The sequence below is a fragment of the Neovison vison genome, chromosome 1 (assembly GCF_020171115.1).
Source record: "Neovison vison isolate M4711 chromosome 1, ASM_NN_V1, whole genome shotgun sequence".
In the NCBI taxonomy this organism is placed as follows: Eukaryota; Metazoa; Chordata; class Mammalia; order Carnivora; family Mustelidae; genus Neogale; species Neogale vison.
Genome location: NC_058091.1, coordinates 250,222,714 through 250,243,658, shown reverse-complemented (window position 1 = coordinate 250,243,658; position 20,945 = coordinate 250,222,714). Strand labels below are relative to the sequence as shown.

Below are 20,945 nucleotides of genomic sequence, written 5' to 3'. Positions count from 1 at the left end.
AATGATTCTCATGTGTTTGTTTTTGAATAACTGGACATATTGTGTTTTTCACTTAGGGAAGAAAATGTTCCTGAATCATACATTTAATGCAAAGGAAAATTAAATTGTAAGATATTTTTAAATTAAATGTGGTTCAGAACATTCTTTGGAAAGGAGCAAGCCCTGTTTTGCTTCCCTCAATTGCCTAAGGAAAATGCTATAAATTCTAGAACAGCCTGCTTTCCCTAGGGGCTCTTTCTACTTGGAATCTTCCTTAAAATAGAATTATCTATGTCCATGGTGACTATATTCTGAATCCTATTAATTTTTCTCCCTCTGAATAAAGCAGCATTTGGGCTTCTTGCCTTCAGATGTGTTCTGACATTCTTTTTTGATGATCATGTCCCTGAAAATCTAGAAAAAAGTCTCCCATAACTTTCTTTATGGCTGCCTAACATGTAATGCTGAGATCGAAACGGTCCAATCTCAAGACTGAGTTGTGGTTTAAAAGAAACAGTCAACGGGGCTCCTGGGTGGCTCAGTTGGTTAAGCAGCTGCCTTCGGCTCAGGTCATGATCCCAGGGTCCAGAGGTCTCCCTCCGCCCAATTCCCCACTCATGCTCTCTCTCTCCCCCCCAAATAAATTAAGAAAATAGAAAAAAAAGAAAGAAACAGTCTGTTACCCATAAGATACCTCTTAAATTCCTCAAGTTCCTAACCCTTAGTGTACAGGGAAAAAAATCGTCATCATTTACCATCTGGATCAAATAAACCCAACTAAGTTTTTTTAAAGTCCTTTTTAAATAAGTTACAGAAGAATAAAGGAATAGTTAAAAAAAACTCATTAAACATTTGATAAAAATTTAAACATAGAAAATATCTTTGTTATTTAGTAAAAACTGTGGCACATAAACTCATAAAAGATGGGAAATTATGGTTATCCATCCTCTTAGTAAAAAAGGAAAGTCCAAGTTCTTGTCAAAAAATATTATGTTAGACTCTGTCTTTTAAGAAAATACCCTATTTCCTATTTAGTCCTTAGATATGTGTTTTTCATTCATTGATTTGTGAGTTTGAGGATATTCATCTAAGTCTCTAGGAAGTCACGAGGTGAAAATGTATAGTGTATTTCACTTGCATGATTAATTCTATTATCAACATTAATGTTTACACTGTCCAAAATAAGTAAACTGTAAGCCATATCTGTTATTTAAATTTTTCTAATAGCTACATTAAACACTTAAATAGGTTAAAGCAAAATTTTAAAAAGATTTTATTTATGTATTTGACAGACAGAAATCACAAGTAGGCAGAGAGGCAGGCAGAGAGAGAGAGGAGGAAGCAGGTTCCCTGCTGAGCAGAGAGCCTGATGTGGTGCTCTATCCCAGGACCTGAGATCATGACCTGAGCCGAAGGCAGAGGCTTTAACCCACTGAGCCACCCAGGCGCCCAGGTTAAAGCAAATTTTAACAATATATTTCATTTAACCTGATGTATCCAAAATACTGTCATTTTAACATGGACCCAATTTAAAAGTGTACTGAAATATCTTATATTGTCATATATTGTGCTAAGTCTTCAAAATCTTGTGTGTTTTGCACTTACACTACATCTCAGTTCAATACAAACTCAGTTCAAACCACATCTCAAGCACTCAAAAACCACATATGGTGGTTCAAGTCCCATTCAAGAGTGGGACTCTTCATCTTCACTTTCTGATTTGTCTACGAACTGGTCAATGTATTCCTTTGTCAATTTTCTTTTCTTTGGGCATTATGAATGGAAGACGAAAAATGCAGTATTCTCAACCATGTTTAGTGAAAGCCAAAAATATAAAAAATACTGTCTCCCCTTTTACACCTTGAAAAATGATTCAATACCTTTGGCACCATAATAGGAGGAAGATTATTAATTTTGCTATTGTATTGTATTTCTAGTTGATTCCACAAGTATTAGCCTTTTTACACTGGCTGGCTCAGTGGAAGAGCACACGACTCTTGGTGTCTGGGTTGTGATTTCATGCCCCATGTTGGGTGTAGAGATTACACCTGCTTCCTCTTGCTCCCCTTCTACCTTCCTCTTTTCATTTCAAAAGCCCAAAACAACAGGCTAGCAAGAAAGTGAAGGAAGGGAAGAAATTGAGCTAATACAGTAAAAACTTTCTTGACCAGGCAGAAGAGGGTACAGGCAGTAACCTCTTGTACTATGCTTCAAATTCTTGCTCTTACATTATGCATAATGATTTACTTTTTCCAAAAAAGAGTAACCAGTCTAGGTATAGTCACATGATGCCAAGACCACTAGAGTTTGTAAGAGTTGCTGGCCTTTGTAATCAACGCTTAAGCTCTTTCCGAGGCTGTGAGATCCCAGAAGCTACCCATTAGAAACCTGAAAGCCTAGAGGTTAAAAAGATGATGATCTTTGAAAAAACTTTCTTCTATGGCTCACGGGCTAGACTAAGTATTTTTCAGTATTCCTAAATTTAATTATTATAGCAGCCCCCACAGACTTAACATTTTCTCCACCTTTAGAGGTGAGGAAATGGAGGTTGAATGAACAAAATTCATTCCAGTTTATATGAAGGGAAAAATGAGTTACTAAAAGATATGAGGTGTTTCAGTGGGTTCTCTAGGAGAGTTGGAGAACCACGCTTGGAGATCACGGCCAGTTAGCCACCTTAGATTCTGGGGAGGTACCTACTACTGGCGCCACAAGGTATAGGCCCCACATCACTTGTCACATCCCCTGAATATGAGGCTTACTTCTGAGTCTTCTGTCACTGCAGCCTCTGCAAACAGGATGATGACCCTGTCTACCCCATTCCATTCTATTTGTTACCTTTTTCATACCACTCTCGTCCACCTTGAAGTCTCAAGGTGGTGCAACTGGTTGATGGAGCCTGAGTCACAGGCCTACACTTTGGATACAAAAGATGCTTGAGAGGGAGTTCCTGACTTTTCCACTTTGGAGAGATGGGATTCATAAGATGGGAAATTATCCAAACAGGGAAAGACACTCGGCCATCAAAACAGCATGACAAATGGCTATCTCAGGGTACAAGATGAATTGGGTATAATGGTCTCCTTTCAGAGCTGAGAAAGCGAAGCCTACTGAGTAGCTAATGTTGGGCATGCTGTGTCCTCTTCTTTGATATGCTGGCCATGCTTCTTAGTCATATTTTGACTGAGGACCTTAAAAGAAGTGGAAATTCACAGCAAAAGAGAACTCTCCCATCTGTCCTCTGCTTACCTTATCATGTTGGAATGTACTATGGAAACTCTTGCTGAACTTTTATCTGATCTGAAAGGATTCATAACACATTTCTCCTTTAGATCCTGGTAAGGAAAGGAGTCTGTGCAAATGCCAGTCGGGGCTGGGGTGGGGGAAGGCTTTTCATGGAAAAGGTTTCTCATGGAACATCAAGTTCAACTGAGGATCTTCTAGATAAATTCTGGAACAGTATCATTAGAGTACAGAAGTTCTTACCATTAAAGTTAAATTTTTTGGCTCTTTTTGTTTTTTAAGTTTATTTATTTGGATCCTAAATTTTGCTGGTGGAAAAAAAAATGACCTATACACAGAACAATCACAAAACTGTTATTGATTATACACAGTATAGAAATAATTTATTTTCAAAACTGTTTGAAAAGCCACAGCCAATCTGGGCAATAAAAAGCCATAACGTCCCCCATAAACCATGCTGAAAATCCTTCTTCTGAGAGGCAAGTACATTTCCTGAAAGACTGGGATACAGTAGGAACCTAAAAACATTGTTGGTTAATATGCCAAAGGACTCAAAATCTCAACCCAAGTATGATGTGTGGAAAAAAGAAATAATCCTGTCACAAAAAGATTCAACTATTCAAAATACTGTCTTTACTAATGGGTAAAGTATTTGTATTATTACATGTCCCACTGAACAAAAGTTTGATTTAAAAACAAATAGCATTTTTGGTTTTTTTTTTTTAATTAAACCAAAATCCAAGATTTTTTCATTTTGTTCTTACAACAATCCTGTGAAGTAGGTAAAGAGTAGTTGAATTAATTTTAACGTCAGCTAATTCCTTCACTCCATAATTTATCTGCTGTATAACTTGCTTTATACTGTTACTTTTTAAAATAATCGTAAAATCCATATCACATTTTAATTTTTAAAACATGCAGTTGAGGAGTGTTAAGCGTGTTTACATTTTTGTGCAAGCGATCTCCAGAACTTTTTCATTTTGCAAAGCTGAAACTCTATATCCATTAAGACCCGATTTTTTCCTCTCATTCATTTCTTAAAGAAATCAAAATTTGTTTTTAATAGAAAATTCTCTTGTTGTGTCCTTTTTATTATGAAGGAAATATAGAGACATTATTAAAATGCTTGTTTCTTGGTCAATAGGATGTGTTAGCACTGGTTGCTGTGAGGTTTCAGTGACTAGAATCAGGTTCCCCTGGGAAGACATGCTACTTGCTTTCTCCACCCGAAAGAGAAACTCTATTGTTTGTTTTGAATTTGGGTCATTTCCTTAGGAAGAAAAGATTATTTTTTTTATTCATTTGCATGACTAACAGTAGAGGCAGCCAGAATGCAGTGATACTCTCATTCATTAAAATTTGATATTTTACTTCAAAATAAAAATTAAAGGTAGCTGGAATAAAAATGAATTCCTGAACAAGGAATCCATAATTTGGGCCACATGAATATCATTGAAGAAGATGCTTCAATAGTCTAAAATTATGTGCAAAATTGTGGTCATGTGCGTGTGTGCATGTGTGGGCATGTGTGCATGTGCAAGCAACATATGCATCTGCATTTTTTTTCTAATAAGAATTCATGGATATAATCAGGTTCTAAAAGAGGTTTGTGATGCTCACAGTTCTAAGAAATTGTCTCATAAAATGAAAATGATGGAGGGTTATTCTGGGTCACAGAACAAATTCTGTAACATAATACGAACGCAAATCCAGGAGTCCTCTTACCCGAACACCTGAAAACCAGTCCCTGTTTTGCTGTTAATTTGACCTTGAACAACAGAAGATACATATTGTTTCCTAGGTCCCTCCTCTACATACATACATAGTCTCTAAGAAGCTATAAAGTGATATATTTGAGAAAGATCTGGAATACTTGAAAACAGGTTAGGACTGCCTCTCACCTCCTTCTAACATCCACCAGATTACTCATCAAAGAGAAAAGAACAAGCCCCCAAAGCCAAGAACTGTATATTATGAATGAGCATAAAAAGATTAAATTAATCACCAAACTTCTGACATTCTTTTGATTTTTACATTAAAACTAAAATCCTAGGAAAGCTAAGAATTCTGGTGAGGGTATTAATACTGTCAGTCTTCTTACTGCTCATTTCCCCCATTGTTTAGCATCATATCTGGCAAAGAGTGAGTCTTTAATAAATACTTTTTTAACTTAATGAGTTGAAATGCTTTGAACTGAATTAAAACAAGAATTAGCTTGTTAAGAGTTTCCGGTAAGCCATTTTTTTTTAAGTTATTTACAAAGCTATCAAATGTCATATGGTCATTTCTCTTTAACTTCCATGGCAACAATCTTTTAATAAGTTAATAACTGAGTCAACAATTCCTTTTGAATCCCTCTTCTTTTATTCTTTTTTATATCAGTGATGCTATAGAAATGAAAAAGTAGTTAACTCTTTCACAGGATGGAAGGTTGACCTTTAGAAATGCTCTTTTTTTTTTTTTTTTTTTTTCCTAGAAAAGTAGTATCCTGGACATTGCTACAGAAACTTGATATAGAATACAGGTCCATGTTGGGCTTGGCCCAGGGGAATTCAGAGACCATAGTTCTGGAAAGACTGCCTGATAAAACATTCAATTCATAATTTAAGAGATGACTTAGAGGGTCTCTGTACTTTTAGATTTCATAAGATTCCACAAGAATTTCCACCTCCACAATAATTGGGATTAGATCTCATAACACTGCCAACTTTTCTTTTCTTTTTTTTTTTGAAGAAAATTCACTAAAAGAATAATTTCCATATATTATCACCATCATTTGTTAAAGAAACATCCTCTTAACACCAAAATATATAGAATGATCATAATCTCAGAATAAAGGACAGTTCTCTAAATGGGATAAATTTGGTTTCATGAAAAATTCATAATATTTTTAAAAAATTTTTACTTCTGTCTTTTCCTTGCTGTGGGTGGAGATGTTATCACAAACCAATGTGGATCTATGGGCTAGCATTTGGGAACCACTCATATTATTAAACCCTCTTGGCCAGAGGTTTCGTTTCCCTTTCCAGGCCCATTCTGTACCCTTTCCTTACTCTGCTCCTTTCCAAGCTAGCTGGTCTCTCTAGACTTGTCATTCAGGGTCTCTCACCTTCTGGCTTTTTTGGGCTCAGCGGAAGGGAGATACAGAAGAACACGTGGTTAGAGAAAAGGAGATCAGGCTGTTTATTCCACTGGTCTGTCCACCATTAGCTCTGAGCACAGGTGCATAGTGGTTCTATTTCTCTATCCAGGATATCAACTCATAGACATGGCCTTCTTCTCAATCTCTCTTTCTAGATTCTGTATTAATACTCTGCCATTATCTCTTTCCCTACCTCTCCAATTCAAGGTGAGGCAAAGATGACCTTCACTTCTTGGGAGTGCCCCGCCACCTTTCATTCCTGCCCTTAACTGTGCACACAGGTTTGCATACAGTCCCTTCATTAAACTCCCCTCAACCACTCCACTGGAGTGACTGTTTCCTGCTGAGATGTGCCCAATACATGCCTCATTTAAAGATGAAAAACTGAGGCCTCAAGAAGTGAAACCCAGAAGTCACACACACAGCCCAAGGGATACAGTCCAGTCCAGAATGAGGCCTACCAGATTACAAGCAGTATTATGCTTAGTCAATGCTCATCTGTCATCCTCCCAATGTTGATCTCCTCTACAGGCATGTTGATAGGCACTTTCTTTCTTTCTTTCTTTCTTTTTTTTTTAAGATTTTATTTATTTATTTGACAGACAGAGATCACAAGTAGGCAGAGAAGCAGGCAGAGAGAGAGGGAGAAGCAGGCTCCCTGATGAGCAAAGAGCCTGATGCGGGACTCCATCCCAGGACCCTGAGATCATGACCTGAGCCGAAGGCAGAGGCTTTAGCCCACTGAGCCACCCAGGCACCCCAGATAGGCACTTTCTAGAATCTTCTTTCCCCTGGACTTTGACAAGATTCGCAGTCGTGTTCAATTTTGAATAAAAAATATCATATTAACAGACTATTTAGGCAATTCCAACAAAGAGGAATACTGTTTCCATTAGAATGGATTGAAATGAGGAAAATATTGAGTTTTTAAATGGTTGCCTAAAGAGAAATTGGGCAATTTAGCCCAAGATACTGTTGCAAAAGTTAAGCATAAAAGGGCATGACAGTGTCAAAATTTCCACCATAAAATGAATTCTGGTCACCAAACAGGGTGGGTAGGGATGACACCAACCGTCCAGAGTAAGGGGTTGAGGTGGGAGGCTAGGGAAAACCTTCCATCAGCATGAGAGATATGAGCAAGTCATAGTAAGGTAAATAAGTTTACAGCCTTCAGTGCCAGTCAAGCAGGGGGAAAGCATAGAAGAGACATCAAGCGTGAATCTTGACCATTGCGAAATGTGTTGAAAGCATGTTTTATCTGGCATGAAGTGACTGCAACACTGAGTGAGGACTGCTGGGGATCCCTCCGCATTTGAAGTTCCAGGTGGCTGGAAACATTCAATTGTCTTCAACTGACCCATGTCAAGATTCTCTCCTGTGAAGACTTTCTTGGCAATAAGCACACCTTTATTTAGCAATCGTATTTTTAAACAAATGCACACACTTATATTTAACACATTAACTTTGTTCTCATTGCATGCTTGAATTCCCCACTGCTGCTGTTTGATCACTTGCTGTAACACAAGGGCCTCTACAGGGACATTCTTTTATTAGGGTTTAAAAATAAGCTAGGAAGTTTTCATATCAAATGATTCTCTTTAAAGGAGTTGGGGGAATGGAATTACTAGTAATAACATGAACTGAGCATTTCTAAGTAGTTACCTGCTTTAGCCTACTCAGTCTTCAGAACAACCCTGCCATCACCACCCAATTCATGGGCACCTCCTGGCTTTCTGCTACTTAAACTTCTACCTGGTCTTTGGTGAGCAGAATTTCCCTAGGGTTCTAACCCATGCCAGCATCCTAGGCTGGATACATGAAAAGGATTGCTCAAAGAAGCCTCTCAGCAGGACGGAGTGCTCCCCTGCTGCAACCACCATCTTTGATGGCTGAGCCTTCAATCCATCAACAGCTACTTAATGGGATCCTACTAAATGCTCAGTGCTGTGCAATCTGACTTCTGCTGGCAGGACCCTTTCTACCCATGTTGCACGTGGATTGAGAGGTAGGGGGAGGATCTGGTTCAGAGAACTTGAACCAGTCTCTAAGAGTACAAGGAGTGTGTATGGCTGAGGAAGAAGGGCAAGGTCATCATAAGACAATGAAAATTAGAAAAAAAAGAATAAATTTTTCTCCAGATCCTCAAATGAGGAACTTTAACACATATGCATAAGACTCTCATGTCGTCATTGGAGGCAAAGAGTTTAATTTGAATTCTTAGTTTGTAGCATTCTTTTAGTTCACTCATCTTGGTTATCTTAGTTACCTGTACTTAGATGATTGGCTTGATATTTAGGCAGAAGTTTTTAAGACAAAAAGTAGAAGTTAAAAATGGGAATTCCCATTGATTGCAAGAATTTACCACCTAAAAATCCATAGACAGGATCAAAACCCAAACACTTGTGTGTATCATATATTTTCAACATGCGATAGCATTTAAAGGACTTTTGATTAGTATAATTCACTCATCAGTTACTTTAACTACTGAAACAGTTTTATATTCATAATAAACATAAGTGGCTTTATGTGGGGGTCTGTCCACATATACTTGAGGCAGAAGGAACTTAATGGTAGAAGTCCTTTTTTCTGCTCTTCTGGCTTTCCATCCTGCAAAACTAGGACAGTGACTGACTACACCTAACTTATTTAGGGTCCTTGAAACAAGACACCTATCTCTAAAACTTCGAACCCCATGTATGCCTTGTTTCTGAAACTATTCTTGGTTTCATTTTTATTCCTTTGTTTGGTAAATGGGAGCTGCTTCCTATTAAAGAGTGCTTGCCTGGGGCACCTGGGGCTCAGTGGGTTAAGCCTCTGCCTTCAGCTCAGGTCATGATCCCAGGGTCCTGGGATCGAGCCCCACATGAGGCTCTCTGCTCAGCAGGGAGCCTGATTCCCCCTCTCTCTCTGCCTGCCTCTCTGCCTACTTGTGATCTTTGTCGGTCAAATAAATAAATAAAAACCTTAAAAAAAAAAAAGAGTGCTTGCCTATTATATCTGTGTAGATATATGGCTTTTTATGGCTCTTTTCCTTAAGGGAGTTCGAGAATAGGAAGGCCAGTCAGAGAGTAGAGAATGATAGCTTACAGCCGGAGCACAGGTGTCCAAGATAGACCCCATTCTTCAGTTTGCTCAGACTCTTCCCATTCCACAACACAGGGCAATTTCTTAAAACCACGTGTATAAAAATTCTTACGGTATTTACTAGCACTTTTCAGGCAAGTCTGTTTGGCTTACAATGCTTCTCTCTTACTGGAAATGATTGTCCTTCTTGGCTAGCGAAATCTGGGATGTTTGGAGACAAAGTTCTGGAGAAACAGACTAGTTGATCTTGCTTGATCTACTCACTAAAGATTTAAGAAACTTCCTCTTGAGAGCAAACATTAGTCAAGAAGTTTTCTCCCTGGAAATAGCAACTAGATCCAGAATTCCCAACCTTTTTGAAACAGTTTGGCCTCTTGACATTTCCCCTTTCTACATAAAATGTTTTGTAGCATGAATTATCTATAGGTGTAAATACACAAGAGTTTTGTGTTGAGGCTCATTTTTTGAGATTTATTTTTTCTGGACTGACTTTTGAAATGTATTGGAATCATTATGGGATGCTGAGGATCATTGATTTATTCCAAATATTGTTGTAGCCCAAGATGTTCATCCCCCAAAGTCGGCTCTGTGTGGGGGGCGGGGTTGGGGGAGATTATTCAGCCTTGTTTGATCTAGGATCCAGGCTGTTTTGGAACATAGCACCATTTCTTTGCCCTGTATCCTATGGAATTTCTTAGAGGCCCATGGCAGGGCCCTAGGGTTCAGAGTACTGTACAAACAACTACAGGACCTGAATGAATGCTTTATCTTTATGGCTGGTTCCATTTACCACCAGATGGCTCTATTATACCACTAGGAAATGTGTAAAAATGCATTTTAAATTGGTGGGCTCCTAAACCAAAGGAAGAAAACAAAGCAGCAGTCCAAAAAAAAACAAAAAACAAAAAAGGAAAGAAAAAGAAAAAAAAAAGAAAAGAAAAGGAGAGAAAAGAAAAAAGGAAAAGAAAGGAATGAACACAGTTCTTTCCTTTATGGGGTTAATTGGAAGCAACTATAGGAGCCCGAGCATTCACAAGAGTACAGGACACACACAAGGTTGGAGGAAGGTCATAATCTTAGCACGTATGAGGTCTCCCTTTTCAAGTTTTCACATTGCTGTTTAATTACTAATTAATTGTCAAGATAGCCAGAGTCGTCAGGAAGTACTCTAGTCTCAGCAGGGCCTGTAACTGATACTTCCATACCAATGTATACTCTTCTGCTTGGCAATGAGAAAGATCAACTGCAGAAAAACTTGGAGAGGCAAAGTCTCTCTACATTTGCTGATTCCAGTCATCTTAGCCATATTCCAGGCCAGAATCATCTGATTCTAAACCGTGTGGTTTCTTTGCTTTAATGACACTTGTGATAAGGAAGTGATGATCAGAGGAAACCAGCTTCTCTATGTTCACATGGTTCTGTTCCTCAGGATAGGCGAATGCTAAAAATAAAGGCATTCTAGGTGATAGCTCTCATTAGAAATGTGAAATTCTCATTCTGGCCTCTTGAAGGGAAGTTCTGTTTGTATCAAGAACAAAAAGCTGCAGATGAACCAAATTCCAGTGTGGGTAATTTTAGTCTCACTTTCCGAAGTCATGCGTTGTCATACTTTAATATGTGCTTTTTACCCTCCCGTTATACATTAAACTGTTAAGTAAGACTATTGTTTTTTATAACATTTCACTGTTTTATTACTCTGTTGAAGAAAAGATGATTTGTATGAGTTTATTAACCCTGTCCTTAATCCATAAAGTTGCTTAAGATACATTTAGGAAGCTATCCATATCAAAAAGTAATACTTGATTATTGTTTTAAAGAAAGTGTCCCTGGAAACTGGACAGATGGCATTTACTTTGGCTCAACTTGAGGCCTTGGAGATTTGCCTGAAGGAAGCAGAAGAAAAGGCTAAATCCTTATCTGAACAGGTAATACCTGTCATTCAGACTAGAAATATATTTTCGTCAAGCATTCAGTAGAACGAGTGTGAGTCTAAATACATGTTTTACAAAAACCAGAAACGGATCTATAAATACAGAGAGCAAACTGACAGTTCCCAGAAGAAAAGGGGGTCAGGGGATGGGCAAAATGGGTGAAGGGGAGGGGGAGCTACAGGCTTCTATGTATGGAACAAATAGGTCATGGGAATAAAAAACACAGCATAGGTAGTCAAGCCAGTGACAGTACAGTATGATGACAGGTGGTAGCCACCCTTGCAGTGGCATAGCACAGCCTGTAGAGATGGTGAATCACTATGTTGGACACCTGAAAATGATGTAACGTTTGTGTCAACTATACTCAAGGTAAATCAATCAATCAATCAATCAATCAATCTGTGTTTTGACCTCTCCACCTATTGATACACACACACACACACACACACACACACACAGAGGACTTCATTCATTTTAGATATAACAATACTTTAATCTTTATGGACCTTCCCAGCTTTTAAAATTCCTTTTACATTTCTATTTTGAATTCCATTCCGTCTAGCCCATGTGGTAGGGAAGCCGTCTTAAGCCAGTGGCTCTCCTGAATCAGTAAAGTGTATTTGCATTATATACAGATAATCCCAAAGGTAAGAGAAAACCTACAGGAACCACACTGGAGAAATTTTCTCAAATTATCTAAGGAAATAAAGTTTTTTCAAATACGGGCTTCCCTCTTGGGTTTTTAAAACCTACAGGAGCTGTGGAGGCCAACCTGAAAGTGGGCAGTGTTGGACCCGCTAGTGGAGACCTGCATCCACAGCAGAGTTCTGCTCCCAGAGACACTTACTATGAGTATCAGCAAAGCTCAGACCAGGGACTGGACCGTTTTCCCAGTATTGTGCTTTGCAAATTGCACAGTGCATACCGCAAAGCCGAATGTCACTCTTGCCCTTCTGCCAGATCAGGGAGGCTTGGCCCCAGGGGCAAAACTACCTGGAGTCTCGTGATCCACTTCCGGTGATCACCGTGGAGGAAAAAGGACAGAAATGTTACAAACGTTTATTGATTTATCATGAATTGGTATATTTTTGTTGTATATTATTATGAAAAACAATTTTAAGTTTTCTTTTCATAACAAGGTCTGTCTAGCAAAATTGGATTGCATAAAAGTTTTATAAGAATTTTTTGGCGGAAAGTAGGAGAGATGTGCCTGTGTTATAAGAAAAAGATGGGGTTGGGAGGGAGACAAACCATAAGGGACTCTTAATCTCACAAAACAAACTGAGGGTTGCTGGGGGAGGGGGGTTGGGAGAAGGGGGGTGGGGTTATGGACATTGGGGAGGGTATGTGCTTTGGTGAGTGCTGTGAAGTGTGTAAACCCTGCAATTCACAGCCCTGTACCCCTGGGGATAAAAATATATGTTTATAAAAAATAAAAGATAAAAAATTAAAAAAAAAAAGAAATATAATTAACATGTAATGTGGTGACACATGCAAATGGCCTCCATTTCTTTTTCCAATTTACCAAAAAACTGCATCTCTTACTTGGGATATGTTTTTTGTTTACTGACCAAGTATGATTGATGAAAAATTTATGTCAATGAAATAAAGGGTGTTGCCCTAGGCCCAGACCCATTTGGAAAAGTTTCTTTGTTAGCCACATGCCCTAACCCTGGCTTACCAACGGGTCTTTCTTCTAAACCAAACAAAAACAAGTCTCAAACTATAGCAAAATTATGAATTATAAAGATTATGCTAATGAACCAGAGCCTGCAAACTTGGGAGAAAGTTTGAATGGCTAACAGAAACAGGGCACCCCCGTCCCGATTAGTTGCACTGAGAAGATTTTGCAATCGAATGTCTTTTCATAATTTCTCATTTAAACCACTAAAATTTGATTCACCCATTCACCACTCATCTCTTTTGTTTTTTATAAAGTATGTGTTTTTGAAGATTTTAGTTGTTTGAGAGAGAAAAGCAGAAGTGGGGTTGGGGGTGCAGAGGGAGAGGGAGAAGCAGACTCCCCGCTGAACAAGGAGTCCGATGTGGGACTTGATCCTAGACCCTGAGATCATGACATGAGCCAAAGGCAGATGTCGAACCAACTGAGCCACCCAGGTACCCCTAAAATATTTTTATCTAATACAGTTAGCCCCTAATACTGAAGATTCTTAGCTTGATGATGTCATCTGTAATATCAAACAATTACTCCATTTTTTTGATTATTTAGCAGATTAAATATATAAAATGGAAACTGGATTTTACTCCACTTCTTTGTACCTACAATGAGTAAGATGCTGGTTAGGTGTTTGGAGAAGAAAGACATAAAAGGAGGGCTTCTGTACCCAAGTAACTCACAACCAAAAGAATCATTGAAAGAGTTAGTGAGTGAAAACAGCCATCTGTATGACTTTAGATAGACTGCACAATAGCACTAAATTGCAGGGTCTGTATGTGTTGTTTTCCTGAAGTATTGCTTTTGGAGTTGCCAAATTTGCCTAACCATGTGATTTTGATCGGAAGTTGGTAATGGTTTGTAGAAAAGGAAGGTATGATATGTTAAAAAAAAAAACACACACACACACATTATAGGCATTTTGAATGTTACGTTTTTAATTAAATTGAGTACTTTATTAGATTTGGCTGTCTCTATTATAGTTGAAAAGGTTAATCAAATAGAGACACTATTCTCAGAGGAATTAATCCTAAAATTTTTGCTTTCTTCAGTATTGTAGCTTAGTCTTATTCTTGAACAGATAAAAAGTTTAAGAACATTCCCCTCTCCCTCTATTTTTAAATTCAGGAGATATTTTTTAAAAAATGTGATGGCAGAAGAACAGGAAAAGGCAAGGGGGGCAACTGACCTTTCTTAAGGCTAAGATAATGAGAATATTTCAAAATGGAACACCTGTGTCAAACAATCAAACATTTGTCCACTGGGTGCCACTGTCTTCCTTAGCAGGCTGTGCCACTAAGTGATTGCAAAAAGAGAAGCTGTCACTAATATTTAAGACAATGATGTATGTGTGTGTGTGTGTGTGTGTGTGTGTGTGTGTAGGAATATTTCTGTCAGTATCCATGTATACATGTTAAATCTTCTTTTAAATATTATTAATTTAGGACTTGTTACAAGGATGGTGGGAAATGCTTGCTGGTGTTCACTGGTAATCCAAATCATTTTGTCAGCCCTATGGCTGAATATTAGCCAGGGAGTCTGGCCTGGTAGGCTAGAAACAGGTAGGGGAAGCAGAGGAGATGGTGAGGACAGAGATTTGTGCTGGAACCAAGGAGTGGAACATGGTATTGTCAATAGTTGATACCGTCTTTGGGTAAAGAGTAAATTTCACTGTTAGATAAATTGTTACTTTCTGGCTTTGCCTTAGACTAGAACATAAAATTAACTTAGAATGGAAAGTAAAGGTGCCCAAGGTTTCATCTGCACTAAGAATCTATTGGTCCTGTGCCTCAGTTTACTTGCACTGAACGTTTCTAAGGTCAGCAAGGTCCAGCAAGTTCTCTGCTGGTTCACTATGAAGAAGAAACCTACAAATAGTGAGGAAATAAGAAGATTGCGCCCACTTCCTCTGCGACATCATACAGTAAACAGAATTCTTTGTTGGTTTTCCTCTAGCTAACAAATTTTTCTTTATTTCTCTGCTGTAATGTCTCTGTTGTCAAAATTAACACAATATGAGATCAGTACAACTTGCAATTAAGATTTATAGTCTGAGCTATTTATAGCTGTAAAAATTTTGCAACAACCCAGGGGGCCAGAATAAGAAAGGGCCATGAGAATCAAACACCTATCCTAGGTAATACAATAAATAACTCATCATTAGCAAGTCTTGTGAAAGAAAATACTTGATTATATTTCTACAGGTTGAGATCAGTGGGAGGAAATGTCTGGAAATTTTGGTAGTAGATAAAGGACCAGGAGGGGCAGGTAGAAACAAAGGAAAGTGTTAGAGGAGTAGAGAGAAGGAAGAATAAAAAGGTCTCTGGAGAAAACCATAAAAAGCAGTTCTTTCATGTGTGCTGGCTTCTAGCACTAGTACAATGAGAAGATGAAGAAATGGGCTTCGGTGGGCTGTAGTTTATGACCGAACAAATAGACCTAACTGCTTCTGTGCTGGGATCCCAATGCTTTTCATGCTAAGAGAGTCTCAGGAAAGCCCAGAGTTTGACAATGGAGCACAGATCCAGAGGTTTCCCCAGTGCAGAGGGACTCAGCAGGGAAGTTCCCGAGACACTTCCTTTGGCCACAATTTTGGGCCATGTCTCTCTCATTCATTAGCAGCTTCTGGTTCCCAGCTCGTAGCAGCAGACCCAGGAGAGCTCAGGCTCCACTACTTGCTTGCTTAACGAAGGTGAGCAATTCACATAATCTCTCCAAGTCTCAGGCAGCTGTCATATCTGGAAGTGGGGTGGGGGCACCTGGGTGGCTCAGTCAGTTAAGTGTCTGACTCTTGATTTCAGCTCAGGTCCTGATATCAGGGTTGTGAGATGGAGCCCTGTGACTTTGGGGGGGGTCTGCGCACAGCGGGGAATCTGTTTGAGATGCTCTCTTTCCCTCTGCCCAAAGCCCTCAAATAAATAAATAAATCTAAAAAATACTAAAAGTGGGGGGGTAAACATACTTGTTTCAAAGGCAGTTGTGAAGTTTAAATGAGAGGGATATCTGACTTTTAGTAGTTTTTCAACAAAGTTTCATTCATCTCTACTTTCAGGAGTTGTAACAAAAATATGTACCATCCTCTGTGTCATGTATCATGGGCTAATGTGTGTGTGTGTATGTGTGTGTGTGTGTATAAGGACTTTCTCATCGTTGCTGGTGTCTCTCAAAGTGTTTGCAAGACACTTAAGTTGTAACACAGCACTTCTTCAGCATTCACAACCTTAGAATCTTTCCTGCAGGAGAGCTCCCCTCCCACTCCATGCCCCTTGTCCTAGCTTGGCTATTTGAGGATCCAGCATTCTCTTTTACTCTTTCTAAGCTATTCATGTGGTAAAGGGACCCGAATACTTTCCCCTTGTTCATCCTTTCTACTTCATCTCTTGGGTCTTCTGTTTCTTCCTACTCTCTGATTTTGCTCCACATGGGAGCTGAATGGGCAGCGCTGGGATGTGGTCATTTCAGGGTTTTAGGGGGGAAACTGGGGAGCAGGGAAGATTTGTAGTAATTCCTTCGCCAAGGAGGTAAAGCCAGTAACAACTACATAGTCAGATTTAGCTTCAGGTGTCATAGGATATAGTACCTAGCAAAATATTAGTTACATTAGTTACAAAATATTATTACACACTAGTTGGGAAAGAGGCATAATTTGATGCAAGAGCTAGGAGGTGGGAAGCTTGGTGGGAAACTTGACCTTTTTTTTTTTTTTTAAAGCATTGTTTTTCCCAGTAGGAATGAGACATAGACAAGCCACAACAAGGAACCCCGTTATGGTGTTCTGCAGCATAGAGTTAACTTTGCCTTTTTTGTTTCCATAAAGAGAGAATTATTGCTGATACTCCTCAGGATACAGAGACATTTCAATGGAGAAGAATATGGTAGTATTTCCCAGTTTTTGGAAAAAGCTTGTGTGAGCCTTTTTTTTTTTCCTTCTTAGTAACAGCTCATGTGCCAGCTATGCATAATTTTTCCCTTACCTGATAAGAAGGACATTTCTAAAGGCCCTAAATAAAACTGGTAACAGGGCCTTCTTGTATCCTGACTGTAGCAAACTTGATCAGTTATGTTACATTTAAAAAAGACTGCTTTCCCTTACTTTCGCTCCCTGGTATCTCCCTAACATTAACATCCATCTTAAAAAATAACAGAAGCAATAATGGAGATAAAGTGTGAAAGGGGGATGATGGATGTGGGGTAGGGTATCTAAGCAATCCCACAAGAATGCATACCTTGTGCCAGAGCCCTGCAATGCACTGTAAATGGTAGTCACTGAGTAGAGGAACTAATATTTATTAAGCACCTACAGTGTTCTGGGTAGTGGGTTTAGATGTACAGATGCTTCATTTAACCTACACAAGAATGCTAGGAGGGCCACAATTATGATGAGCCCCAGGAGGAACATGGGACTCAAAGACATTAAGTCATTTGCCCAAAATCATACAATTAATAATGGTGGAGCTGACATTAGAACCTAAGGGCTTTTAAAGTCACAGTCCCTATTGTTAAGAACACACAGTCATAAGCCAATGCCACTTAAAAGAAGTTTCCCGCTCAAGCAGCACTGAACAAAAATTTATCTCCAGACTAGAACCTGGAGAGTTCATTGATTGTTGGGCCCTACCCTCAGAGTTTCTATTTCATTAGATCTGGGGTGGGGGCCGCCAATTTGCATTTTTCACAGTTCCCACTCTAAGTTGAAGTGAAGTTCTAGTCCTAACCCAGTCTGTGGGTGAGAGGTCCTCTTCAACCTTGTCTTGTGTCCCAGTGGCACAGAACTGATTGAGTCAGTTAGGACTAGTCTTGGGAACATAAAACAAACAATCCCCCCAAAGAGTGGCCAAAACAAGTAGATGTTTATTTTTCATTCATATAATGTAAGTCAGGACACAGGCAGCCCAGGTCAGGCGTGGTAGCTGCTTCACAACACTCAAAAGCCTGGGCTATGTCTCTCCATGCATTCACGAACACGGCTTCTGCTCTCAGCATCCAACATGTACCTGCTGCAGCCGTTTTGAGAGGAGAGATATTGAGAGAAGGGGCAGAGAGAGAAGCAGACTCCCTGCAGAGCAGGGAGCCTGATGCAGGACTCAATTCCGCAACCCTGGGATCATGACCTAAGCCCAAGGCAGACGATTAACCGACCGAGCCAGCCAGGTGCCCTGCTGCAGCCATTCTATTCACATGTCAGGCAGCATGAAGAAGCAAAAAGCAGATGCAAAATAGGGAAGGACAACTGCCAGCTGTGCAGCCCCTTTCAAGAACTTTTAAGAACTTTTCTCAAACTGACCACTGCTATTTACGTGGAGGCTAAGAAAATGAATACTTAGCTGGGTGCATTGCCACCCAAAGAGTATGGGGATTCTTCTAAGGAGGGGAAAATAGATACTAGGTTGGCAAATAGTGATCTCTGCCTAGCTCATCCAACCCCTTGACCATACCTTTGCACTTGGTGCTTTGTCCAGGTAACTTCCATATTCTCCTGCATGGGATATCCAGTTTTCCCAGTACCATTTGTTGAAGAGGCGGCTCTTTCTCCACCGAATGGTCTTGACAGCCTTATCAAAAATCAATGGTTTACAGATGCATGATTCTGTAGACTCTCAATTCCATTCCATTGCTCTATAACTCCGTGACTTTTAGTAGATACTTTTGGTTGGAAATCCCACAAAAATTTTTGAGAGGGAATTTAGATTTGGTCTTCTGGGTCCTTTACTAATCCTTTTTTACTGTGAGATGCACAGTGGACCTCTCTTACTTATATCATAGCTGGAAACTGAATGACTCTTCTACCTGATTTACCTTAAGCATTTAGTATGGCAAGTAAGCAAACAAGCACAAAGACAAAAAAAGAAAAGAAAAAAAAAGACTACGTTTGACTCTAATAATCCAACATTATTTATCAAATTTTACCTAAGGCTCTAAAATAAACTCCCATTATTTGCTTCTTAGTAGTCAATATTTCCCTTAAGTATGGGAATAGAAAAAAAATAAAGACCTTCAGCAAATTTTTAGATGCTAAATATGTGTATGAGTGGCTAAAAGTGACTTGATACATACTGAGCTTGCCCCCCAAAAATGTTCTGGTTCTTTTTTCTTTGTTTAAATGCAACAGTAGATCCCTTGATGTCAAGTTTATTTGAAATAAGTAATGTGCCCTTGGTAGGAGTATTCATTTCTGCAAATGCTCAGAAATTATGCTTGACATGCCAATCTGAAATCATGAGTTTTTGTGAATGAGTTTTTGTTTTCCAGTCTATTTGGAAGTCTACTTTAATGCCATAAAGTCACAAGCAGTCTGTTTGACCTGGAATGGGTTTCCTTATCACCATGAAACCTAGTTACTGGGAACTTCATTTAACACTTTTGTTCTCATTGAGTTTATGGCAGAATTCCCTCTTTTACACACACACACACACACACACACACACACATACACACTCTTATCTAAGCAGGTGCCAATTTTTACCCTCCTGGATTGCTGGGCATTAATTGAGAGCTTAAGGGAATGCAAGGGAAAAAAGACAAGCTAGTGAAGAGATGTGTTGTTTTGAATGGAGTCAGGCACAATGACAAATGGGCTTCTGTTGCTATTGTTGTTACAGGCGGGATGCATGGACTGCTGGCCTGTTACATAACTAAAGACTTCCTTTTGCTTGTAAATGTCAAGATCAAACAGAGGTCAGTTTTAAATAGCTGACTGCGCGCTAATAAATGTGACTTTCTTGTCTAAGAAAAAGCCAAAATGCCTTGTCCCTTATGAGTCATGGCTCTGGTGATAAAAGCAGGTGTCTTTTTGCATAGACATTTTCTTTACAAGCTTTCTCAGAGATGGCAAACTAACTCTCACGTTCCTTAATCTCTGCAAGGAAATTAGTAAATTAGGTATATGCATTATATCAATTAATCATTTATTCATTCAGTAAATATTTATTAAACCTGTGCTGTGACCCAGGCATTTTGCTAGGTACTTCCGGGTATGTTGGCTCATGCATTTCTTCTGAAGGCCCTGGGAAATCTTATCCCCATTTTGCAAATGAAACTCTTTCATGGGTTTGCAGTCCTCTTATCTACTCTTCCTAGACATTCTTCCTTGGTGACCAGCCCTAAGGGCTCAAAGTCTGCCAAGAATCACCTCTTCATCATAAGTCCTGATCTTCCTCATTACCCCAGAATGGAATATCCAACTACCTACTGAATAGTACCACCAAAGTTCTCATTCAACTCAAGCTCTACCTGTTCATTAGCTTCCTGCTTCAAAACTATTTCTTCTCCCACATCCCCTAAGACTGGGACAGGGGTCCCCAGCCACCCTGTGACTCATATCAGAAATCTCTGCTGCTTTGATTCTTGTCTTTTCCTCATCCCACACATCCAGTCAATTGCTAAGTACTATGAATGATGCCTCTCAAGGAGTTCTTGAATCCATCTTCTCTTCTTTATCGCTACCATCATTGCTCTTGTTCGGGCCACCAATAGCAGAAACTTTCTTTATGGCCCTTGTTTAATGACTCTTCAACTCTACAGCCAGAGGGAAGATTCCACAACACATATTTCTCCTTGGCTTAACTCCTAAATTAGTTGCCTTTTACCATCAGGGTCAAATCTATATTCCTTAACTGATCCTACAATCACTGTTGGTCCGAGTCCCTACTTGTTCCTTCAGTTTCCTCTTAAAACACTCACTGCTTATCTGCATTATACCACTTTTGATTCCTTGAGTGTACAATATTCTCTCTTACCTTTTTCTCATTTAAGAAAAAACGAAAGGCTTTGTTCCTCACAGTCAAGTTGTATTTCATACATCCTTTTCATTCTGCTTCTGCCTAGAATTTCTCTCACTACTTCCTCTTATCCTCTTTCCCATTATCCACAAAATCCCAACCAACTCCTGTTT

At 39.2% G+C, this 20,945-nt stretch overlaps 1 protein-coding gene across 1 annotated transcript in view; it reads left to right on the top strand.

The window, feature by feature from the left end:
• Positions 1-10,995: 10,995 nt before the first annotated feature.
• The window catches only part of CCDC192 (coiled-coil domain containing 192), a 171,422-nt gene continuing 161,472 nt past the window's right edge, over positions 10,996-20,945 (top strand). The window contains exons 1-2 of the mRNA XM_044228135.1: positions 10,996-11,016; positions 11,266-11,373. Of these exons, the coding sequence (XP_044084070.1) occupies positions 10,996-11,016; positions 11,266-11,373 (129 nt within the window). The remainder of the gene's footprint in view (positions 11,017-11,265; positions 11,374-20,945) is intronic.